This window comes from Pieris brassicae, chromosome 1, assembly GCF_905147105.1.
Source record: "Pieris brassicae chromosome 1, ilPieBrab1.1, whole genome shotgun sequence".
Classification (NCBI taxonomy): domain Eukaryota; kingdom Metazoa; phylum Arthropoda; class Insecta; order Lepidoptera; family Pieridae; genus Pieris; species Pieris brassicae.
This window is the reverse complement of record NC_059665.1, coordinates 2,133,551-2,161,405: the sequence shown is the minus strand read 5'-3', so window position 1 is coordinate 2,161,405 and position 27,855 is coordinate 2,133,551. Positions and strand designations below refer to the sequence as shown.

Sequence of the window (27,855 nt, the reverse complement as noted above, 5' to 3'; positions counted from 1 at the left end):
GCTCGGATGGGAGCGTTACGTGGTATTGAAATAAAAGATGAACCCGTCAAACGTCTACTGACGCTTGTGCTGGACGTCCCCCGACGTGCAATTCCATTGGTACCCATAAGATCTGCTGAAACAAGATACATTGTATGAAAATGTTTTATTTATTTATATCATCAGGCCTGAAGGGGTAGGCAGAACCCACGGATCTCCACAAGCTACATTCCTGACATACCTTTCTCGCTTCATCCACTTTTATGACTTTCACCATGTATGCTCGTCATGCTCAATACTAAATAATATTCAATACCAATATTTTTCATTTCGTAAAAATTTGAAGCGTTTTGTATATAATATGTAGTCCATCTTTGATTATAATTATACTTATTTTGAATAAGTATAATTATTTTACGGTATAATTACGGTTATTTATATCATAAATATCAGTTTATTAATTGGTAATTTGAAGCGTTACTTACGCTAATGAATAGGCAATATTAGCTTTATAATAGCAAAGCCATACCAGCATTTCCGAAAAGTCGTGAAGGTGACAATGTATAACGAAAGACGAGACGATAATGCGTTTCTTTGATTATGGTTCTCTTATTCGATTCATTCTTAGATCCATTTCATTTTCATCTGGGTGAATCAGAGATACCACTCATTATTTGTTTTCTAACTGTCGCATTCACTTTTATGATTATTTTCAAGAATTACAATCTAAACTAAAAATCTTTATGGTTGTTGCTATCAATTATAATCATGTAAAATTTGATAAACAAGTATTACTAATATTGTAGAAAAATAATTTCTGTGGAATAAAGACATCATAGAATCTTTATTATACTAAATAAATGTTTTGCAAATATGCTGAAATAAGTGACAGTCAGGGTACATCACCCAAGAAAGTCAAAAAGTTCTTTATAATGTTGTTATCCAGAGCAAGCGATGTCTTTTTTCCGTTCCTTATTCCCATATACATATAACACAGTGAACATTAACTGAAATAAAATTAGAATCTAAAAGGGTATGTAACGTGCTGACTAAGGCCTTATGAACAATATCAATACTGAAAATACTAGTCTTGTGTACATCGACCACATAACCATGTGATACCACAGATTCAAAATTTCTTAAAACATTAAAATTCTACATTATACTAAATCCCTATATTGCGTATGCGCGAACTATAGAGCAAAGTGTGTAAGTTTTATAGAAGAAATCAAAATCAAATCAAGTATAAAAATTATATTTTTGGATTTAAAGATACATTTATTGCGGAAGGCTTCAGGCTATGGAACATCTTGCTACGACCGATTTTTTGATAGCGGAACCGCAGAGCACAGCTCCTGTCCATAAAGGGCTCCATACATCGGCTCTAGTTAGACATTAAAGCGAAACAAAAAGTTAATATGACTATACAATTTCATATTTAGTTTATAACTTATGTAGAATCTTTTCCAATAAAAAAAAATTCTCGCATTTTCACGTACGTTATACTAGTTTTTGTAATATAAATACAAACACTTTAATAGCTTCTCATTACGTGGTTTTAACACCTTTAAATTGTGCTTTGGTTATTTTTATTTTGTATTTTAATCAATGCAAGCACAATATTAACGCTTCTAAAGCCTTTAGTTTCACAGGCGTCACCACACATTTATAGTAGAATTCGATTAAAATTTGTTGCCGTTAAAATTTTACCTTTAAAACTATTTATTTGCCACAGAAACTTACTTAATGACATTTTTAATTAAAAAACGTTTTTATCTATGTAAACTGAAACAATTAAACGAAAAAATCGAAAGCATTCATTCTTATAACTGAATCACGGAATAATTATTAATTAACTCTAGCTACCTTCGTACGAAAAAATAGAAATGTTATAATAATCCAGTTGTTTGTACGTAAAATAAGGACAACTGAACCTGAGGCCGCTGACAACGGATTACCATTACGTATATTTTTCGTGCCTTATTTGTGTAGTCATTAGCATGAGACATGAGATCATGAAGTCTGGGGTTTGATTCCACTATAATATGACTTGAGTACATGGTATCTTACAATTGAGACAAGTCACCGGCCCACTCGGTCTGGAGATTTTTTTACATAAAACATTTTAATAGTAGATAAAATGAACTTGAAAATTATGGGTTAGTGATAAAAAAATCTTTCTTTACGGACATGATGATGCTGCCCAATAGAAGTGCCTCAACCGCGTAAATTAGTCGCTGGGAAGGCCGATAATTTAAGGTATATATATATATAGGTATAATTTAGGTTCTTACACACATAATATCGTTGATAAATTAATGAAATACTTTGCACTATTTTAAAAAAGACAAGCTTGTTTTCGTCGTATTTATAACATGAAGGGTTCTAGGAAAACACACTTTTCTTCAAGGGTCTTCTACACGGTCTACACTTTAAAAAATATATAATTGCCGACTGTATATATAATTTCAATATAGAAATATTGAAGTATTTTCGATTGCAAAGCGATCGTTCCGGCAATACGGCTGGGACACTAAACCTTCATCGGACATACAAAAAATATATGGAAACATATCCTGGCCATACTAAAAACATTGCCGAGTATTTCATAGACTAGCCGTAAATGTTGGCTGATGCCAACAGCCATACCCTGGCAGCTACATTTTTGTGAAAAAATGTCTAGGAGCCCCTTTGGACAGAGCAAATGTTTTACACACTGATGAGATTTAGACAGAGACACTTGAAGTCACTCATGTCGTTTTGAAGGTTAAAGTATCGCTAGGTAAAAGTATCCATACCTTATTAGAGTTCATATAAAGATAGAGGCATATTAGCAAGGCTTTTAGGGAGCAACTTGATGTTACGTGATACCGTCGCCTTTGAGTATTATAGTTTTGTTTGGACAGGAAACAGATAGTCTGAAGATCAGATCAGATCAGAAGAGTCTACACTGGCTAGGTAATAGAAGCTTTATTGCTGACTCTGTCATTATAGTGTTTACTTTCGTTTACGTCAAGGTGACTTGAAGGTGACTTGAAGGTGTTGCCAGTTTTTTTGTACAGTCGGGATTTTGGAACTTGTTGAGTGAAAATGCTTTCATGGAAAGCGGGACATAGTGAAAAACATTTATCTATTATATTCGAATTGCGTTTACGTGTTAAACCAAAAATAGCCATAGAAAATATATTATAATAAAAATTTGGTATTTTAAATCAGATGAGGGCAATCCACCGTATTAAATAGTAGAGTATTAATCTTTATAAGTAAAAACAAAATCGAAAACTATTCATTACAAAAATATGGCGTATCAAACACTAGTATAAGGAATTAGTGTTACAAATTGCAACTTACAACATTAATTGTTTATAACAATTGCTTATTCATGATATTTCTGTGAAAATTTAACATTAAAAGCGTGGATTAATCTGGATGAGTAATTCTGCTTCAATTTGCGGAATTTCTCACATCCTGGGTTTTTAATTCATCTGAAATAAAAAGCGTTCAGGAAAGCAGTTTGATGTTGGGATACTAAATAGGATGATACTAGTTGATGAAATAAAATCCTGGATATCTTTTTTTGAAAACTATTAAAAGAGCCGTTGCCATTTCCGTGCATGGCAGTGGTGTCGAGTAGCAATTGAGTTATCCGCAAAAAACGGGAATAAGGCTGTCCCGCGCGAGACATTTAACTTTCATTAAATAATCGGGAAGTCCCGCCAGAATCGGTACGTCTGTTTTCAACCAAAGCCCTTATTATGATATCAAAAAACAGAAAAAACGCACTTTCTTCCGAGTGATACAAACGTATATACGTAGTATGATGTTATCTTATGAAATATTGTATTTTTTCTAAGGCGCATTCGCTCGACTGTATTTTGATTGTCAATTGTTTCTGTTGTGTTAGCCTAATGGCTTTAGCGTGCGACTCTCAACCCTGAGGTCGTAAGTTCGATCCCCGGCTGTGCACCAATGGATTTTCTTTCTATGTGCGCATTTAACATTCGCTCGAACGGTGAACGAAAACATCGTAAGGAAACCGGCTTGCCTTAGACACAAAAGGTCGACGGCGTGCGGCAGGCACTGAAGGCTGATCACCTACTTGCCTATTCGATTAACAAATGATCATGAAACAGATTCAGAAATCTGAGGCCCAGACCTAAAAAATATTGTAGCGCCATTGATTTATATATTTTTACGTTTCTGTTGTAGTTTTACAAGCTTTTTTTATAAGCTCTTATCATAGCAAAGCGTTTCTTTACAACACCTTACGTGATGATTAATTCAGTATTTTGTTTAACCACTTTTATTTACATAGAGTTACTTAAGTATTGCTTATAATTAAATATAAGTCCTAACTATGAAATGAAGAATATTAAAATATGAAAAGTAATGAAGCATAGTCACAAAAACAAACGAATTCGGTCAAAGGCTAGGTTATTTTTTACCTGTTAAGGGCAATGCATCCCCGCTGCAATGGCCTTGCTGACCAGTGCTGCTGTTCGTGCGCGGACGCAGTATACAACTGAGAGCCTGCAAAAATCACTTTGTCAGGGTGATCCAGTTAACTAAATGGAAGTAACCTGTAATCATTCTATACAGCACTCCTATCGTAGTATTTATTTATCAAAATATTTAATAACAGATATCTCCAATGCGGTAACTACTTAAATTTTTATCAAAAACAACATTAAACAGTAATAGTATATAATTAAAAAAAATACTATTTCCTACAGTATAGGAACTGACATGTACAATGTACAATCGACGGACAATTAAAAACGTCTGTTAATCTATGCAGTACATTAATTATTTTCATACATTATGTCATGAGTGCCCATGTGTGAGTGTGTGTGTGTTGAAAGGTTGGATTTCGCTGAGGATACGAATAGTAATATAGTATATTCCAATATAGGCTGTAGAAAGTTGCATATTTGTGAATGTAGATAGTGTAACTCCTTTGATTTCTAATTAAAATACAGATTCTTTTTTACAGAAATGACAAAAAATATATATTACATTGAAAACATATAATTATTACCCTCTGTACTATACATAGAATGATATATTAAGCCAGAGATAAATAATAACATTTTTAAACTCAAAAAAACTTTATTCATATAGGTAACAAAGTACAACAACAAAGTGCGTCAACAGAAAATATGTTAAAATGATTGGAAATTTACATTTACTACAAGTTTGCAAGTCAAAGGCATAAAGCAGGCAAGAAACTCTCCGCCACACTTTTTAATCGCCACGTTTTAAGTCATACAAATTGATTATAAGGCGGAGCAGCCATAAATATTTGTACTGGAGCAAAAGATCCCAAGGATCAATAAAATATTCGTCAAATTTATAAAAAAGCTTCATTGATTAATTGAAGTTTAACGAGTATTTTGAATTTATTTAGTGATAATTCGCTAATTTCGCTTGGGAGTTAGTTGTAAAACCGAATCAATTTCCATATAACTATGAACTTAGAACCTTCAGCGTAATTTACACACCCTATGGACGCATCAAATATTAAAACATTAAAAGTATGAAATGTAAACTAGAACTTGCGCATTTTAATTGTTCCCTCACTGCCAATTCTAACAAAATTTATTTCTCTCAACTCATAGAGCGGTTATATACGAGCGTTTTCTATATATACGAATTTGTGTTAAATTGACGTAAAGATAACTCGGCTGTTTACAACAGTCGTGGTCAGCGAGAGTCTGTCACTTGTCACATCAAGTTGACATTTAACATTTTGACATTATAGTAGCCCTATGGTCCTACCTGTCAGTGAAGTTTTAACGTTTTTGTTTTATTCAAACATACTCGAGTAAACCAATACTCAATAGTAGTATTTTTCTGTAGTATGTAGGTATATTAAAAACTTCAATAAAAATAAATACGTATATCACTGGTAGCCCTCAAATAATTTGGTACTTGATCGATATCAAAGACAGCTTAAATCACTTTAAGTATTTTAAGACCGAGCGTATTTCAAGCCCTTGCCTGTGCTTTTTCTCAGGCCGGGATGAATCCTTTATATTCAATATATCATTTTGTAAATATTTATTTAGTCTTAAATGATATTGTGTAAGAAAAAGATTGTAGTCCGTTTTGAGGTTACAAGTTCAGTTTTGGCGGGAGTTTAAAACGTCACCCGTTTTGATAGCATTCCACAGACTATTAATTCGCTATAAACGTTAAAAATAAATCAATTGTTCGGTTTTTTGATAAGCTTACAATATATGGTAGTCGATTGTAATTTTTAATAGCTTTCAAGAGTCGACAGCCTAGAGAATATTTTTATAACGAAAACTCCTCGTCTGTAGCTGACCTAACGCAATTGTTAGCAGGAATGTTAAATGTAAACACGAGGAAACATAAACGTCTCTAATTAAAAATAGCGTTAATAAACGTCGCGAATTTTATCTTGATTTTAGTAGTTGTGATAAACAAATGAATTTTACTACCTTATGAAATGTATTCTAAAATTGTTTAGGTTTTCTATAGCTCTCCGTAATTACAAGAATAAAGGAGGGAGTTAAAGAACGTATATTACTATTGTTTCGTTGTTCTTTCAGGTCCATGCAGGTTCAGAAAAAAAGTAAGAATTTGCACCTATGTCGATTACGTACAAAATACCATGAGTATCACCTCGACGTCCGTCGTTCCACAACTGAGCATTTTCTGAGGCAGTTTTGCCGTGCACCGCCAATCTGTGGAACCAGCTGTCCACTGAAGTATTTCCGAACCAATTCGACTAAGGGTCCTTCAAGAAAAGAGCGTACCAATTCTAGAAAGATCGGCAACGCACTTGCAAGCCCTCTGGCAATGTGAGTGTCCATGGGCGGCGGTATCACTTAACATCAGGTGAGCCGCGGATAGGAGTCGTCCTATTACATAAAGTACCACTAGTTTAGGATTTTATAAAATGTTTTGTTTGTACTTTAAGCTAAAGATGAAGTAATATTACTAATACTGTTTTTTACGACCGTCAAGTATATTTTTTATTAACAATTTATAGTTAAGTTTGTAAATGTGCTGGTTTATAACCTAAAATCACTTTACAAAACGAGTATCTGTTATAAAATATTTATCTAATTTTAGCATAGAAATACTGGCAAAGGTACCTGTTGAAACCCTCGGCGATATCTTGAGTTCATGTAACAGTAAATGATAGGGTTATAGCAGCAGTGGGACATGGCCAGCCAATGACAAACGAACCAGACGTATGGCATCCCTGGCCACGTCGCCCAAGTTATGTCTTCTCCGTGAATGGTCCATAATATCTGTAAGCATACGTATCGATTAAAAACTAATTTCAGGGTTTTCATTTGATTTATAAAGTAGGAACAACGCGTGTACAGATAAATTATGGACCGCCGAAGCTATCCGCCGAAACTAGAGAGGACCGTCAGGAAGTAAACGTGGGAAGACCTCAAAGCGAAGGCCTGTCATAAGTAGGAACATAGTTAGGGTTTCTGGGGAAAAATGGATCGAGGAAATACTTTAACCTAACAATAACTAACGAAAACTAAGAGTATAATAACAAAACTAACATCCATTTGATGTGTAATTGTAATTTTTAACAAAATCAGTTTTCAGTTCAGTTCAGTTAAGTCAAAATCATTTATTGATATAGGCAACACAGTGTACACTTACTGGAACTGGCAATAACCTCTCCGCCATTTTATTTGTTTTTCACAATGTTTGTAAGGAGCTGCAACCATTACATCATGTTTCAGATGACTTTTTAAGTAATTAATAGTTAATTAGTAATAATAATTAAAAACAAAGATTTGTCCTCTATCAGCAGGAGGCATGGTGAAATAGGATCGCGCACTTACATTCTCGTGGGAACATCACGCAAATGCCCAGTCGAAATAACTAACATCCCGCATACACGAATTCAATTCCGACCAGTCACCACAAGTAGTACCCTTTCAGGAGTATGACGCATGGCCAGCCATCGGCCCCTCGCCTAACAGTATCGAATGATTTTAAAGTAAAATCGTGCAAATATAATGAGCAAATCATGTCATTTTTTTAAATCATACTGTAAATGAAAAATTTACTACTTGTTCACCTGTCAAGTTATCATACTGTGAAAAAGTTGCGAGCTCCTTTATTTCGCAGAATTAACGCAGATTAAAAAAAACTGTCTTTGCGATAGACAAGCAGCGTGTTTTTTTTATATTAAGTTACAATGAAATACGATTTGAAAAGTTGGAGGAGGCTACCTACCGGACAGTGGTCATATAGAGTAGTGAATATATTATCTATTAGCGGACCCAACAGACTTCGTTCTGTCAAAAAGATTTAAAATGTGGCAGTTTTTTGTTCCTAGCAATTTTATAGTCGGCGCAAAAAAAACTCCTGAACAGAACCTGATGATAGGGTGATGTGTGAGGTTCAGCTCGGGTATCAAAGTATCTTCGTTTCCACGAACTTTGGCCACTCTTCTGTGACCCACTTAAAACCCCGACTGGTATATTTTCCTATTATTAGGTATGTATTTCAATAATTTTGCACAGATAGGGATATTAAATTAATAATTAATAAATTAAACCGTTTTTTAACGCGATTTGTTTGACAGATGTAATGACGTGAAAACGTCGCATGCCGAAACTAAAATAAAATAAATAATATCGGGAAGACCACCAAAATAAAAATCAGTACTAATGATCTATAGCTCATACAATTTTTGACTTTAGTTAATCGCTATGAACGAATGTAGAAGAGAGTGCCTGCGTCGGGCTATACTCTCGGGACGTAACTCCGACGATTCGGGAAATCGTCACGCTTATAAGTGATCGATATGTACAGCCATGGCACGTACAAACATAGGAATTGGTCAAGCTTGTAAACGAGCAAGAATGTAAGAACCTTGGCACGTACATAGGGATCATCACGCTTATAAACTAAGAACGCCTGAGTGAGCAAAATGTACAGCCTTGGCTCGTACAATTATAAAAGACTAGAACTCTGTGGGCGTAATGAAACTAAATACGATATGTTGACCTTTAAGCATTTGTTATTAAATAGTATTCTTCAGTCAAATACTTGTAGTATTCGTGTTATTTAATTTCAGCATTTTCCTAACAATTTGTATTATAAATTAATAATTGAAACGAGTGAAGAGCATAGAAATATCCTGTTTACCGACTAAATTTTTTTACGATTAAAGAACACTACAACAAGCAAAACGATAAAATGTACGCTCACAGTTCTAAAGAAGCTGCCAGGATGGGGCGGCCGCTTAGATCTTCAAAGGCTGTTAATGCTGTTAAAGTCATAATTCGTCTAAAGGCCCCATTAGGAAGCATAAATCTTATCCCTAGAAATTCTGTCGTGATACACAGGTGAAAATCACAGGAATAACAAATTTTTCACGATTGAAGAACACTTCAATAAGTATAATGATAAAGTGAACAATCACAATTCTAAAGAAGCTGCTCAAATGGTCGGAAAGGTACAACGTGGGGTGTGTTTTATCAAGGAGTTACAAAACTAATTTTTTGTAAAAAAAGGAGTGGAGGAGGAAGGAATTTTTTGTAAGAAAAGGAGAGAGGAGAAAACTTAATCCAAAGTATATTTGCACATTTGGATCATGTTGTGAAACTTTTCAGCAATGCACTTTTTACAAATAAACCGTGAACTTTCCACCAGGTCACAAGACACGAACTTCCCAAGCCTGGCTTGAAACCAACGTCTGGACTTTATAAGAGCTGAAGACTAGCCCAGACCTCAACCCTTAAGACTTCAAATTATGGTCAGTTTTAAAGGACATGGCCTGCTCTAAATTACACGATGACATTGAGTCTCTTCGAGAATCTTTGGAGCCAGCAGTGGCAAAATTTCCCTTAGAAACAGTGCATAAATCCATAGATTCCTGGCCAATCAGATTAATGACCTGTATAACAGCCACAGGCGGCCATTTCAAATAGAATATTTTTTATAATGTTACATAACTACAGAAAATAAATGCCATTTCATTTGATGCAGGATTGAGCAGAACTTATGCTGGACTAGGTACTTATTCGTTTAACTATGCCTCTGCTACCAGATAGGCGTTAAAGGAATAATTTTTTTTTAATTGAACAGCCCGCTATGTAATATATATAATTTTATTATATACGTACATTATGAAAATATAATTCATTTAACTTGTTTTTATGAATCAGGTTGATTGAAACGAATGCTAAAAATGCTTTTTTAGATCGTACTGTACGATAAATTCGTCAAACGTTTCTTTATCGTCAGTCACAGAGGAAGGAACATTATTTGCTCTTGGCCTCATTTCAGTTTAGTTCCTATCATATGGGTTTTGTTGTATTTGGAGTGTTGCCCAACTATTATATTATAGGAATATGTATCATGACGTGATTGTCGAGGCTGTTCAACCTCTTGAAGGCCTAGTAAGATAGAAAAGGACCATCCAATAATTAGTGTAAACAGTGGTAATTGAAAAATAGAACACAAGAACAGAGTGACTTATGTAGGGACTGTGGACTTATTGGACACTTTCTAATGTCAAATATCCTTATTACTAAATTAGGTTAGACGTAAATTACTGATGTTAGGCTAGATGGTAATGCTCTATGATGTCTTAGTGAACAGACAATGTATTAAAAAATATATACGAATATATACTATTCATTTATAAAGTTAAAGTTTTTTTTTAATTTATACTTACAATAAAAATATTTAGCGGTAGCCAGCAGATTGTAAACACCACAACGACTGTCACCATCATTTTTATCATCTGAAAATACATGATATGATAATTGTCACTATCGGAAAGAGGAATACATATAGGACGGTTTATAGACACGGCATCAAATCCAGATACATTTTCAGCATATAATATATGGCTAAATTATTGTTACTTATGAACGTCAAAAATCTAATCGAAATTTAGAACGACATAAGAGAATAACCAATAATAAACTCTGTATTCAACAACTCTATTTTTAATAATATTTTCGACTTATTTTTTTAAAAGGTTGTAAAGACCTGCAAAAAATTGCAATAATTGTATAACTGACTGAGCACAAAGAGTAAAGTAAGTGCCAATTTTGTCCACCTACAAACACGGGAGTATACGTCTTTCGTTTGATCAATTAGAAAAACGCTACGTTTTCTTTTGTTATACATCGCACCCTCAAAGCGACCTTCAGACCTATTAAAATGTCTCACAAACGTCAAGCTTATCAGTTGTTAGTTGTCAAACTTGACAGCTCCATCTTTTTTCTAAAAGACTTTGAAGTTCTTTAGGGCGTGGATCATCGACTAAGATGGATTAAAAATAATAAAGATATCTTATCGTACCGTAGATTTAAAAGAATAAATTTAATTTTATATTATGTCGTTAATATTTCGTGTGTCGTACGTATAAATTATCGACCATATCAATAATTTTTTGACCATTACAGAAATGGAATGACACAATATTTGATTAAATTCGCCACAAAACTTTGTGTACGCGTATATGTTTCGAAAGACTGTATCAAATTGCTTAATAATTATTTGTTTGTGTTCGCTATTAACACCATTTTATTTGTTCTTTTATACAAAATAAAAACAACTCAACAAAACCAAATAGGTACATAATATGAAGATCTTTATACAGTACAGCGCGGCCTTATCACACTAAGTTTGGAATTATTGCTTGGTTAGGTTGTTTGCTTATATTACACAAATTTTTTGTTGAGCAACGATATTTGTAGATTTGGTTTTCTTCCTTTAAAATGTTTTTATTTCTTGTATGACATATGTATATGTATGCGCTTTTTGGCAATAAACTGTTACGGCTGGTTACTATGTAACACAAAATAATTACAATAAAAATATACCGGAGTGCTACGGGCTGAGAAACTATATCCTTTATTAATTTCATCATCGATTGAAGCGGTTACTGGCAAAATAATTGCTCATCTGTCTCTCAGAGGAAACAGTTCAGTTAAAATATTTTAATTATCGTTTATTGTAATTTGTAAAAAAAATGCCAAAAATGAATGGCCTTTTTAATGACATTATAAGGTATGCGTAGTTGGGTATCTTGTCTACAGTTCTTTGCGTTACTTTATTTTGCATTTCATTGTAATCCTAAATTGGACCAAGATATATTACCAAAGTCTAGGTATATTACGTTATATCCGGATTTGATGACGTGGAACACACAAAAGCATATCGAAATATTTAACATTATTTATATGGTTGTTATATAATTTGTGAAAATACACGTATACACGTGTGTATACACGACACTATATAAAATCTTATGGATATATTAAAAATTACGATAAAATAAAAATGGTTTAGGTAATTGTTTCATAATACAAAAATATTTCAAATATTTTTATGGAATTAAGCACAAAAGACCTTTTGAAAAAAGGCTTTCTTAAGCATGCTCGAATTCTTCACTCATTTTGAAACAGTTTCATGAACCTTCATTTATTGTCAATACCTTTCTTTTAGCCAGCTGCATCCGTGAATCCCGAAGGCTTTCAGCCTCCCCCGGTGGCTTACCGCCCCAGACCACGTGAGCTATTCTCGCATATGTCAATACAAGAGCTGTCAATGGCAGCGCGAATTGAAGTGTCAAAAGGACGTATGAGTACTGCTCGCTGTGTTCCGATTTCTCCCATTGTTCCAAGCATAGATCCCTGGAAAGAAACGTTTTAGATGCATGGGTTCTAGAGAAATTGTTAACTTAGGTTTTCTAAACTAATTTTTAAGGGATATAAACGCAAATTTATTTATAATTGAGATACAGATCCGATTATATTCGTTAAAACAGTCGTATTTAAATATGTATATAGTAATCGCGAATATATAGTAAACCAGATATAATATTATCTCTTATTATTATTGTATTCGGTGAGGTCGAGGAATATGAAACATTTTTATAGTTGTTTAACAGTTGATTAATCACGGGAATTTTCTAACAAAGCCATAAAATAAAACTTCACTATTCTGCACTCTGCTATATTGTCATACTATTAAAAACCTAAAAAGAATCGACCACTTTTTCGAGCTTCGTAGTATAGTAATATTGTAGTCTTTAGTATAATGATTTACATATGTATTTAATTTTTAAATAAATATTGTCTTTCAAGCACATTTTTGGTGTCAAAATTTACTATATGACAAAAAAAGGTACCTATTTTTTATAACGTACTATTTGTGCAAATATTTGAGACTACATGTATCGCGTGTAAAGAGATGGACAAAAGTTAACAACGATAAGAGGGCCCACAAAATTACTTGAAAATTGGATCAAATTCCGTGACTTGCATAATGTATTTTTCATAGTGGGGACGATTATTTAGTATAGAAGGTATACGTTTGATATATTGTAAATGGAGTGCTAAATAGCTTTTTATCAGATAATGGAAGATATTTGGGGAGGTGCGCGCTTGTTTTAGTTTAACGTTGATATTTTTGCATAAAGAAATGCAAGCCTTTTAGATTACGTAAAAGACTAGCCGGTTGATATACTATTCCTTCATTCACCGTCAGACTACCGAAAAATGCAGTGTCGGAGGAAATAGTATAAGCTGAAAATAGTATTAAATGAGCTGCACCTGAAACCACGTGGTAGGTACTTTAGATCCTTCGTCTGTAAGCTAACAAATCAGCGCATATTGTGTAATTTAACTTTAATTTACTTAAAAAAAGGTTTATAGGTACAACATTGTAAAGGTAGTGTGAGTTGGATATATTCAAATCATTCCCAGAAAAAGCGTTTTAAAAGTAATGGTGTTTGTTTACAAAAACGTAAGATATTCCAACATAATGGATTTGAAAACTGTTCTGCGAAATGAAAATAAGCCACAATCTATGCGGAAACGTTTGTCGGATTTCAATTTCATTTGAGTATTTTGCTGTTTGTGTTTATATTTTTGGTACGTTGAATCTGAAGATAATAAAATCGGTTTAGCAAACATTGACATTAATATAAATTAAGCATACAGATTCATAACTATAGACTCTCTAAATACCTAATCCGTTCTTTTAGTACAACTTTGTTAAATAATTCTTACTAGCACGCATAATCAGTAAGAATCGATTCATGTAAAACGTCCAGTTATGTGTTAAATTTGCATTTATATCCGTTATTTAGTTATATAAGTTTTAATATGTGCTCCCGTAAAGTATAGAAAATAAATAACGTATACACTACAATACATTTAAGATGCGTTGCAGGTACCCATGGGCGGCGGTTAGCACTTAATTCAAAGTGATCTACTCGTGTCCTATTAACTGTACTTGGTGTATTCTGAAATATTTATCTGTTTAAACCTGAAACTTACTCTTCACAGAACTCATGCCATTCAGTGGGCCTCTTGATCTCCGATACAATGAAAATCGGAGCCGCAGTCGCACAGGCACTCGCCCATACACCGCCCACAATAAACTTAGCAGCGACGCGACCCAAACGCGGCTTTAGCGGCCTCATAATCGCCATATACCTATCTATCGAGATCGCTAACAACGTATACGCACTCACAAACACAGATACCACCTGGGCATAGTTCACAAGTTTACACATCACCATGCCAAAAGGCCACTTTCGCAATACTAGCATCGGTACAAAAGTAAACGGTATACACAGTAATGTCATTAAAATGTCACCAATAGCCAGATTCATAATAAAATAGTTGGTCACAGTCTTCATCCTGGGGGAGCTTTGAACGATGAAGCACACCAGACCGTTTCCGAAAAGGGACGTGATAAAAATTGTAGAGTAAAGGATATACACTAGGGAATGGAATAATGGTGTGGAAAGGAAATTGCTGGTGTCCACAGTGCACGTCAGCGCTTTCGTCCATGTTTTATTGACTGTCAGATTGATGTTATTGTACTGTGTGCTTATCTCCTGGTACTCAGAAACATCCACCATCATGCGTAATCATTCTTTATTACGTTTAGGTGCTGTCTGTCTTTATCACTTCCTGAAACAATAACCATTTATTAAGTTAGTAAAATGTTTAACTTTACTAAACTAAGCACTAATCTGAATTTTACTTTAAATTGTGTGTCCATTTATCAAGAAAGATTGTTGGCACATACAACACAACCTTGTAAACGACTTACCACTGGTGTATCCGGTGTAATACTTTATATAATTGTTTAACCGTGCACGGCTTTAAATATTAACGAAAGGAAGACAGAAACATTGGTTAACTCGCATACAATATATTAATAATGAAATTGTCTTTGTGTTGTTTTATGTGACAAAAAATACTAAATATTTAAAGAAAACAAAACTCCGTAACATACTGTTAAACCCTAAGATGTAAGACAATACTAAAGACAGTCATCATAAGTTAAATGAGATAGATTTTACTCCGTTTGTTATCTAGTAGTCTGCTTTGAGATCTTATCCAGAACGGTTATTTTATTCAATCCTAATTACGAGTCTTTAAACCCTGTATCAATAATTTCAAGTTATTGAAATTTAAAAGTTTTTTTTTAACATTTTAAATCCACGGACTCGTGTAACAGTACGGAGCTCCATATCATATGTTGCAGCAAGGTTAGGTTGATTTAAAGTTAGTGTTTTCGAGACTTTAGCCCTACTGGGAATTTATTTTGATGACAGTTTTTCTTAGTAGCACTAGTCTTAGACTATCCAAAATTTTGTTCCAGATGATCCCATCACCCGCGTGGCCAAACTAATTCAGATTAGTAAAAAAAAACCGGGGAAGGTGAAATCCCTTACTTGGTACTACGCTCACACCAGCTTCTCTCCTGACCTTCAGGCGAGTAACCAGCCCACGACAGCAGAAGCCGAGCTCCAAGTCTCGCAATTTTTGTGCAAGTCGTGGGAAAAATACAATTTTCGGCAGAGCCACACTCGCCAAAGCAGCCCGAACTGAGATTCCATATTGTAATAATGAAAAAAATATTCGTACTGAGTTCGGTTGCGGGGTCCAAGTAGATTATAAATTAAATATCAGGCCGTGGTATTCTCATTTTCCCATTGATTATCTCAGTGTTGAATGTACTTCCCAGTCAAAACCTTTGTGGTAATTTATTACTAGTCCTCTCGTCACCCGCCTCGTGAACCCCCCTCCGTCACATATTATTTAATTTATAATATAAATTAGCAGTAAAAGAATTGAATTCTTTGATCTAAATTATTTCTTTTACAGACATATACAATTACAACATTAAACAATGTTGAATTTGAACGATCATAAAACCATGATACATCAAGTTTATTCATTCAACGCTCAGTTTAAAAATAAACTCTGAAGGCAAAAGCCATTAAACATTTTGTAAATTAGCTAATAAATTTCCGTTTTGACGGTACAAGTGGTTTGTGTTTGATAGTTTTATGAATATTAAATTCTGTATGTTTGACGTTCCAATATTTCTTGATAACATTATCTAACACATCTAACATCGGAATAGTACTATATATACGTAATATTACTAAGGTCACTTATGCAGCTTTCTAATTTGAAAAGTTTTTTAAAGGGCGTTTCGATGTTTCCATTGCGTACTAATGTATACTAAACATTGTTTGATATTGGCCCATTTCGATAATCATTTACCAGTTGAAACTGCATTGAACAAACCAGTAGCGCTACAATATCTGTTTTGTGGCCATTGTTTCCTTAAAAGACATATTAACAGATTTCTGTGCCTGATTATTTAAATTGTAGCGACACCTTCAATTCGAGACTCCAACCACTGGGATGACATCATACCCTGCGCACGCGCACACGCTCTAAAGAGGTCATACCGACCGATAACTGTAATTTTCCCGAACTTAGCCACTGGGGCCTGCCGACCAGCTAGTCAGGCGAGTTAGACTGGGCTAGGATCCTCCCTTTAGGTTGGATGAACTGTTCACCATAGTAAACTCTGTAAGAAATCTCGAAGCATGCCAACGGCGACAACGTTTAATGAATTGAAACGCTATTTTCTTGAAGAACCGTATGTTGAAGTGGTTCGGAAATACTACAGTGCCTTAACTGTGTGTGTAGTGCACTGCCTTAAAGATAGCTCAGTTGAACGACGGTTGTCGATCAACGTCCCATGAAATCAACTGGTATTATAATGAATGCAGTAGAAGATGCAGAGTGACCCCATATCTCTTCGCAACGCCAAGGGATCAGGCCGCTCATCTATTGGTCGTCGACGATTCGGACCGCTATTCGTTGAATACGGTCTGTTGAATTAAAATCTCGTGTTATTTTGTCTTTATGATTTTGTCAGTTTATTACAATGCAGATATATAAACTTTCTTTAACAGTCAACAGTTGTTGTGACATTAAATATGGGCCGAATCTATTTTAATTTCCAATACTTATGTGATGTTTAACACTGCAGCGGTATTTGCGTATTGACATACGAAGCCAGGCTAGCGCAGTTTAAGATGTTGTCATTGGAGAATCGCAGAAAATTAATTGATATATCGTTTGCATTTAAGATATTAATATAGACATTTAAGATATCAGGTTGATTGCCCGAACCTTGTACCTCAATTAAAAATTCGTGTGCTCTCTCGATACCCGGGCATCCATTATTTCATTTGTCCCTCCTTTCTCTAGAACGCGTTTTGGTTAAAGCTCACCAATGTCCAGATTAAGCATACTGAAAAACGAGCTAGGTCTGGATATCCATAGTTGCTCCCCTCACACTTTAAAATCGATTATTGATTAGTTTTTTAAATTTTTTTTTATTAGTAAATGTTTTGTTTAATATTTGTATGATCTCGACGTGTGTATCATGTTTGCTTTTAAGTGCTTGTAACATAAAAAAAAATATTTTGTAGTTATTTTTCCAATGTTAGTGTGCGGAGCGTTGGCAAGCTTTCATCAATAAAAAAAATCATACTTGAATTACCCGAAGAGTTGGCAGATTATAACTACGGGCGCTTTTGTTTGTAAAACGAAACACACATTCGAAATAAAAATATTCACTTTTCGAGAAAATTCATTATTACAATACCTTTTTAATCTTAAGCATAATATTTGAATTTTGTTGGTATCGTACCAAATTAATTCAGTTGATTTCGTCCGTCTCAAATAAGCTTGCTTTTTTTTTTCGTGCTGTCGAAATGATCACGAACCTGACGGTCTTTTGATATGTCAACGCCTAGTATTCAGATGCCAGCTGAGGGTTTAAGGAGAGAGAGTAGCGATAAAGTAAGTATTTTTAGCAGAAAGTTGTTAAAATAATAAAAAAATAGCTTAAAATATAAAAATAACGCTTGAGCTGTATTAGAAATAATGTTACTACATAATTGGTCCATCAAATGGATTTTCCGTATTCATGTCATGGGTCTCTCTTTCACCAGAGAATCATTTAGTTTAAATAAACACATGTCAAGAATCTAACATCGACCTTGTAAATCCTGAAAGAGTGAGAATTGATTGAAATTCCTTTCATGTTGGTTTCTTTTTTTACACAAATATTATCCAACTCTGGATTTTCTCAATCCCAGGCTTACCTTTGAACAAAAAATACCTAGATCTAACTACCAATGATGGTACAAGATGTTGGCGAATGTAATCTTTCACCTTCACCAAATCCTTATGATATATCATTAGCTGTATGATTGTCTCAATAGGTTTTTGGGGACAAATTATTTATTAACTCAATGTAAATGTAAATGCCAGTAAATAAAAAGTTATGCTTCTTAATTATATCTAAATTACATTAACCAATCAAGCGCATAGATGAGACGATAAAACTAGCAAAACGCCAAGTTCCTCCAAGATCCAAGATCATCGATTTTTAGATGCCACACTGTTTGATGACCTCTCTATTGGCCTATTGATAAAACCAATTACGGCTACAGTAATCTGAGCAGAAATCTAAATGTGGCGCTCAGACACGAATCACAAAAAAAAAATTAAAATAGAAACCTTTATCAGGTAAAAGCTGCAAAAATAGCCGCCGCCTGGTTCATCATTTTACAATAAATAGGAATGCTATATCACAAAGTTTCCTTATTATGTTCGTGAATTGTATTATTATAATCTGCTTTTTCTTGTTTAAATTAACATAAGTATTTATTAAATTTATAATATGTAAATAATAACAACATTAGAATGACGGCATCAAAATAGAAGAAGATTTTCAGGCAACGTTCAAGTGGATATAAACATAAATTCATATATTTCTTTGGGGTCCTTCTTTCTCTCAATTCAGCGAGTTTGTCAGGTTTAAGCTATAAAAAAATATTTATGTATATTATATACATTAATTAACGTATAAATTAAATTTGTACACTTAAAATTTTTTTTTTAATAGTTACTAATGATTTTCGAGTTATAACTTAATATCTTTTTTATCAGGAATTCACTTCGATGTTGGTATTTATTTTTAGAAAACAAATTTGTGAACAATACTTACCCCGTCATATTTATAAGTGAAACAATTTGTAAAACTATATTTATAAAGCTGAAATTTTATAAACACCAAAATATTGAAAGCTTCTATCAAAATGTGTCAACTATCAAAGCACCAGAAAGCTTTACGTTGAAAATATATCATAATTCAAAATAATATATATTATATATATTACGACGTAATAGTTTATTGTGATTGGTGAATTATTTAAAAAAATATATTTTTATTGAAACATTTGTCGAAGCAAGTTTGGCAAACAAATTTCTAAACTGTAGAAACCAAAAACAAAATTATCGGTCTTTCGTCCGGTCTTGCGATGCAAATAGGTTTCAGCTTATGGTACGAAAAAATGCTATTGACTTTAGGAACCTAAACTCATCAGCGTCTCAACTGAATTGTTTGAAAAAAGCTCGTGGTAGGTTTCGATTTAACGTGAAGCCGCAGGACACAGCTTGTTATATAAATAAAGTGGGTTAAATTCCAATTTATATTTATTCCATTTTCTGGAATTCAAAATAGCTTTTTAAAATGTTTATTCTGAATAATGAATAATTTAAAATAATGCTTATTTAATGCCTTTATCCTTTTACTATTTGGCAAACGAATAATATCAATAGGATGATAATCAATATGATTTCTTTCAAACACAAATTGTTCCAAATAAAAGTTCCATTACACCTGAGGACAAACAAAACAACTCGGGTAAAACAAGTTGTAAACTGATTTATCTTTTCCTAATGGGATTGTAACTACTTTTTGCTGTTCCCACTTTATTTGCGGTCATCCGGAAGTCCGTACGGCGAATCCTTAAGTTAAAGCTTCTACAGATTTATTGGGCGGATTTTACGGGATCATAAAATGAAAATATTTTCGCGGATTTATTTTTATTTCCACTTAAACTTAGACTTGGGCCTGTTTGAATAATGTGGGATTTGAGTTAAGAACTTTTATTTTATTACTTACCTGTTTTTATATTTTCATAACAATTTCAACAGAGGTACCAGTCGTAGACTGGATCCTACAAAAATGATGGCTGTGAAATTACCTTATTTAATATCATACATTCCCGAATGGGTGGGCAAAGATCACGAATCTCCACTTGCTACGGTTCTGACGTACCTCATTCAGACACTTGCATGCTTGTCAGTAATAGGTTTGGTCTTGTACGGACAGCCTACCCAACCCGATTTCACCATCCATTTGACGTGTACATATTGTTAACCACATTTCATTCACCATTACAAATTCCCTTTAAAAAGAGCGTTCATAAGTGTCAGTTAATGTTTGAATTTCTCAAATCTATCATATTTGTTTCCACATCCAAATTTTCCCAGAACAAAATATTTAGTGTTTTCTATTTTCAGTTTCGAACATGTTACTTCTGTCTGACTTAGAACCACCAGCAAAAAGGTCATAGAAAGAGTTAATTTTTCATCTGTAACCTTTTCAATAATTGTTGAAAAACTAAACACTTGTATTATTGTAATCAGTTCACTCACTCACTCCGCTCGCTCTGTGACCCAAAGAGTACCTTTACCGAAGAAATAAGAATCTTCTAGCGCTCCCTGTCGTGTGCCAAAATGTTTCGTTCGATTGTGATTGGACAAACGTTATATTGTGTCGAGTGTCAAAGCGTTTTGCATTTTTTATAAATATTATCTTGCCTTAGACTCAAAAAGTCGACGGCGGCCAATAGGCGGCTCAATCAATCAATCAATCTAATAAGATTGACAGAAATCTGAGACCGAGACCTAAAATGGTTATAGCACCACTGATATATTTATTTATTTACTTTATTTTTATCTTTAGCTAATCTCATAACTTTATTGTCGTTGGAGGTATTAAGTAACGTATGTGTATAGATTTAAATTATCAAAATAGCATTTGTAAAAATTTCGTCACGTCTAACATTCTTACTGATTATAAATTTACTAAAATGAAAACTGTCAAACCTGAATTTAGAATTAAATTGCTCGACGTTTGTCTGTCTTTGTCATTTTAATCTCTAAATACAACAAAGCAGCTCTCGTCTGTTTCATAAACGATTTACTACAGATATCGTGGCAATAGCAAATATAATGTTTATATAAGTGTCATTGACTATATGTCTAGATTTTGCTATTTATACTTTTCTGTTTCCAAGCGAACGAAATTGGACAATATTTACTCATTTATATTATTATAAATCGATAACTAACTTTTGCGTTACAGCAATTACTAAAAGTTGTTTTAAATAATATTTAACATAAGTAGTTCTTAGAATTTAATAACATCGTATCAATTTGTAAGAATATCGTACAAATTTATCGTTTCGTGGAATCAATTAAAAGTTAACTAGTTTACAAGTCTTTCAATTTAAACAATATACCAAGGTAGTATAAATATAATTTTTTTTTATTATAATAATTCCAATAACTTTCACATAAGATGAATCTATTATTATTAAGGTGTTCACCTGTCTCTCTCTTTAATTGGATCTCGGCGCTAAAAGTCTCTTTTATAACGGGAACTTATTTAATATTGTATAGCAAGTGCCTGTCTGTTTGACTGATAAAATTTAGTCGCAGTCAGTGCGTACAAAATAATTGCATACATACAGTGTTTTATTAATTGCAACAAACAGTAAAAACCGAGATTAGAATGATGATCAGATGATCAGAGCATGATAAACAGTAAAAGATCTGCAAGATAAAAATCATTAAAGAACGGTGTTTATATAAAATTGGAGTGAAGATATGGTAAGTGGCAAAATGTAATTAAAATAGCGAATTGAATACCAATATATTAGAAATTCATAGCTACTATAATTTATATGAACTTCTTATAAACGTCAAAAAATCCATGAGTCAAATAAATAATACTCAAGTGACAAATATGTATTTTAGTTCATATTTAGAAGTGCTTTTAACAACACAGCCAACAAACATCTTACCACTCAAACATTTACATTCCCTCTCATAAATAGTATCTAATATAACATTACCGTTTTCGATAATGTCCAATAGGTCGTCTACAGTTATATTCTTAATATGTAACATAAGTGTCACTTGGATTTTAGAACCCTTCATTAAGTCAAGTTAGGTTTGGTTAGTGTAGCACCTCCACTACTCAAGTTAGGCTCAAGTTTTAAACGGAAAAAGCCAGTTGACACCCAGCTTCAAACAAAGAGTAATTTAACATACATTAGAACTACAAACTAAAACATCGAAGGGACTACTAATATTTGGTCGTAAAAACCGATGACGTTGTTATTAAGTACCTAACTAATACAATATAATGCAGCTGGGACCTTTTATTATGGTTAATATAACAGGTATGTTGTTCTAAACGATGTCGTCGTAAACGGTTTTGACTGTACAAAATTATAAGTAAGTAGTATGTAATGATCTATGTATAGAAAATACTGTTATTGTGCAAAACTAGTTATATAGAAATTTTAGTTCAGTCAAGACTGCCCACAACACAGGGAGATCCCTACACTAGTAGGGGTTAGTGCACTTACCTAAATAGCATTATCAATATGCACTTAATTTTACCCAAATATCCTGTAATTGTGTATACTAAAGTTCTTGTAATTTTATATACAATAATATTTATAAAACGATGTATAGAACTTAGCTTTTTAAAATAGCATAAATAACAAAGATTTTATTGTTCAATATAAAAGTAGAAAAAGGCTCTTTCAGTCAAAACAAATATTGTTTGAGGTTTTGTCGTATATTCACGTGTTTATGGCGACAAGTGGGTTTGCACTAAGCATTACGGGCAGGGCAAATTCCATTACCTTGTCTAATTGTTGTGTGGCATGCTTATAATTCCGAATGTGTTTGCTTATGAAGTGCTTTTTAGATAATTTTGTCGGAAGCGGAAGCGGCTGAGATTAGGAAATGACACTTATAGTCGTTTTTTTTTAAATTAAGAATTTCACAATTAATAATCATATCTACATATTAGAAGCGGTCATAAATTATACCCTATTAAAGGATTTTAGCCATGAACAAAACGAGAGTTTGAGTAGCCTTTTATCATACTACAATGCAATAGCTACAATGAAATGATTTTTACTTTTGAATCTAGCCCCGTTTTGCTATACATGACTTGTTTAATAAAAATGTATTGTTATTAATCAATTTTAATTTTTTATTGAATTATAGAAGGAATTCTCGATGTTAAAGCGGTCAAACAAACTCCTCAGCTTTATAGTATTTATTAGTAAGTAGATATTAAGAACTGGAACCATTAGAATTAAAAATATATTCTACGTAAAAAAAAATTACAAATATACGCTGGTTGAATACTATCGAATAGATACTGTAAAAGTATATTGAATAACCATTATGTTGATTGCATTTCATCGTTGTACTATGATAACAGCTCGCCCAGATATCAAGCATGCTCCTATGCTTGATCTCTGGCTCTCGTTCTTATATTTATCTTTCAATTTTCATTACGTTATCAACTTTGTATCCAATTAATAAAAATATGACTCGCTTATGAATTAAAACTAAATAAGTTTAATTTCACTATTTCGTCCCTTTCTGCCAAATTGTCTTTACGCGATGATGAAACGAGACAGATGAATTTTGTTTATGGAGATAAGTTCTTAGTTTATGGATAGTTTATAAGACGATGGTATCCGATTGATTTTCGTTTTGAAGATATACAGATGATCTAATAAGTCTCACCTACGCTTAATATAAATATCATAACTTCCTCTACAGGTTTTACGCAGTTTTATTCATTGCGCCCACACACACGTTGGTATTAATTTTACAAGACCGGAAGTGAATCTGTCGATTAGATCATAGGTGACTATAGTCGATGCATTTTTAACTGAGTCGTCGGGCAATAAATGTTACTGACAGTAGGAATGTGCACGCAATACAAACCGTTCTTGATACTTAGCTATCTGCGCACGCGGTCCAGGATAACGAACCTCTGATAATGAACAGGAAGACGACACATATGGGGAAGATACGGATGAAGATTTTTGAAGAACTAAGAAATATCCCTAGAAAAAACTAAAAACGGCCCTTTTCAGGGCCACATTACGATCTATACAGTTTGTCTGTGATTACGTCGAAACAAACATTTTATCTTACAAATAAAATAAAACTTTATACCAAATTATGACCATGATACCGAATGATGAATGATACGGAAAAAATATGCCTATTAATACTTAACATAATTTAGTATATCGATCAGTATAAATATGATTTATGACCCATAGCCATAGTTAATAATGCGTCGACTTTAGTACATACATATTCAAGTAAACTAATATCATTAATGGACAATAACAAAACCACTGAATGGCTTTACCGCTAATAGAGAAACTAGGCAACTAAGGTTTAAAAAATAAATCTGGAGTGCCGAGAAGTTCAATAAAAGACTGTGAACACGAAACCAAATCTGTTCATACTGCAACGGTAACAGGCAAAAATCGTCTTTCGACACTTTGTTACCAACGGCCGGAGTTAATATATTGTATGTAGTAATTATATTGTGAATGAAAGAGGGGTTGGCATCAGATCTCGAATCCAATCCCCTACTCGCTGGTAGGGGAGGTGTAGAGTAAAGGTGTAGAGACTTGCCGAAGATAGGCAAGAGTGGCAGAAGTTGTGCGACACTACAAACACCATCAGAAATGAATAGCGCGAGTGAAGAAGTTAGCCTGGAAATCGTTTCCAGTTTAAATAATAATTTGTAACGACATCTACAATCTGTATGATGAGATCATATGTTACTTATTTCGACTATGTATTTGCGTGTTGTTCCCACGAGAATGTAAGTGCTCGTATTTCACCATGCCTCCTGCTGATAGAGGACAAATTTTTGTTTTTAATTTATTTTATTGTTTTTAATTACCTAAGATGTCATGTGGGACATGGTGTAATGGTTGCAGCTCCTTACAAACGTTGTGTAAAACAAAAAACTTAACAAATTAAAAAAGTGGCAGAGAGTTTATTACCAGTTCTTTTCTTCCGTTCTACGCCCTTGATTTGAGAACTGGCATTATTTGAGAACTGGAGAATTAGAAGCATTTCATATACATTTCTCTTTTTGACGTTCATAAGTGTACATAGTGTTACCTGTGTGAATAAATTTAAAATCAAATTTTGAATAACAGGAATCGATCTATTGTAATGTTTCCGGACGCTGAATAAAAATGCAATGTTAAGAAAAACACTTTTTGAACGGATTAAAGCTATGTATTATTTTTAAAACTTATAGTTATTTACATAATTCTAAATTTTAAATTTTTTCCGACGTTTCGCGTACTTTTCAGTGTGCGTGGTCACGGTGACTCAAGACAAAAGGTGTTAAATGTCAATAGTATCACAGCTACAGAGAAAGTTGTTTTATCTGTATTTATTGCCGGGTTGACGGGTTTTTGCAAAAATGCAATGTCTCGCTCTCGTCACCTTCCTGTCTCTACGTGTTTCACAAGAAGTTTTAAGGAACTCATTACCTTACAATGATCAAAAAACCAGCCACAATATTTCTAAGTACTATTGTAGACATCAATACAACTTTTCCCAAGGGCTATGGGATACTTCAATCTTTTACTCAGATAGAAGATGCAACATATTTTTAGGGATGACTCTTGTTATGTTCGCTGGTGGGATGTTCAAATAAACTATACTCTTTGTTTGAAGCTGTGACAAACATATATAGAAGAATCCAGAAAGCAGGGAGATACAGTCCGATCTTTATTTGTATTAAATTACAAAACTGAAAGATAACCTCTCAGTCCAGTTTACGGAAGCGGCACCTGTCCACAAGCATGACGTGTGAGCCAGCTATCGTCTTACTCAACCATATTTAAGGGGAATTAAACGACCCGTCAGATAACGCCACCGCCTCAGTCACATTTGAGTAAGCATGACTGCTCGGGCTCCCCAGTTAATAAAACTAAACCTCGTGCCCATGTCACGCAACTCCCTTCCTCCGGGCTCAACAAGCTGGCACGAGAAAACAGCTCATAGAGAAGACTAAAATAGAATCATAAGGCCAGTGGTGGCGGAATATCATGCCATTAAATAAATATCGCAAATTCGCAAATTAATTAGAAGTAGCCTTTCTACCTACTAGTAAAATATATATGTAACTTTACTGATGTGATCTTACACAACTCTTTGAATTTACTTTTTATTAGTGAAACATTTTATCTTACACTCGAAGATATAAGGTGCCTTAGTCATGGTCAGAGATTCACTGTTGTAGAAGTATTTACTATTTAAAATAATGAAATAAATTCGCATTATGAAAATTGTATTTAAAGCAAATTGAGATGATACAATGCAAAGATTATGAAAATAAAAATAGGCATCCTGTGAGATTTGGGTAATATTGGTGAAGACAGGAAGGATAAGAAAACTCGATCACCCCTTCGCGTAAAGGCGAGGTTAACGTAAAAACTTAAGTGTCGGTGGATAATTGCAATTCCTTTCATATCAGCGCCCTTCCAAATACAAAATTAAACGAAGATTTTATGGGAAATAAAACTGTGTAAAAAACCAGTGACGCTAAAAGATCTAGGCCTTAGTTTTCAGTATCTGTTTCGTGATCATTTGTTTTTTACAATTGATAAGTTGGTGATCAGTGACTAAGCCATGCCGGTTTCCTCACTATGATTTCCTTCACTGTACGACCGAGTATATAAACAGAAACTCCATTGGGGCACAGCCGGAGCTCTAACCTATTACCTCATGGATGAGAGTCACTAGGTCAACACTGCTCAACTGAACAAAACTTTACAATAATAGTAATTAATTGTTTACGAATCAATCAAAATCAGAAATCACAATAGTTTTATCAATATTGTGTCAACTATTTATTTGCCGCATGCGTTAGTATCTCTACTTCGTCTGTGATATACGTCGAAGGGACCAAGCAATAACCCAAATGACGTCATCCTTGCTAGTATTAAAGACATTTATATTCTATATTCTCATATACATTAAATTCTGAATCAAAAATTCGTAAAGAATAACATGCTCAAGCATTGTTAAAAGTAGATGCAATAAATGTGAATTTTAACTGAAATATATATGTACAATGTACATTCATTTGGATATAAAACATTTTATTGCATGGTATAGTACGCAGTTTATAAGCATTCTTTTCCGCAAACAGTAGTAAGACCTTTACGCGACACTTGGCTGAAGGAACATAATTTATATCATTACTATCAAACCAGCTAAAAACTTTTTGTTACGAATTCTTTTTGTATTGAATAGGGGGCAAACGGGCAGGCTCACCTGGTGTTAAGTGATACCGCCACACATGGACACTCAATGTCAGAGGGCTCGCGATTGCGTTGCCGGCTTTTTAAGAATTTGTACGCTCTTTTCTTGAAGGACCCTAAGTCGAATTGGTTCGGAAATACTTCAGTGAGCAGCTGATTCCACACAGCGGGGGTGCGCGGCAAAAATTGCCTTGAAAAACGCAACTTCTTTGTTAATTTAGATACTAAAATGTTTCTTACGTTACGCCTCT

At 33.7% G+C, this 27,855-nt stretch overlaps 1 protein-coding gene across 1 annotated transcript; it reads right to left on the bottom strand.

The window, feature by feature from the left end:
• Positions 1–8: 8 nt before the first annotated feature.
• On the bottom strand, positions 9–20,440 carry LOC123710483 (RYamide receptor-like). The gene is made up of 9 exons (XM_045662423.1): positions 20,396–20,440; positions 14,292–14,933; positions 12,443–12,641; positions 10,670–10,738; positions 7,104–7,262; positions 4,425–4,509; positions 3,331–3,464; positions 509–624; positions 9–112 (listed from the first exon to the last, which is right to left on the bottom strand). The coding sequence occupies exons 2-7, from the start codon at positions 14,882–14,884 to the stop codon at positions 3,424–3,426; spliced, it is 1,146 nt and encodes a 381-aa protein (XP_045518379.1). The 5' UTR covers positions 14,885–14,933; positions 20,396–20,440; the 3' UTR covers positions 9–112; positions 509–624; positions 3,331–3,423.
• Between the last annotated feature and the right edge of the window lie 7,415 nt (positions 20,441–27,855).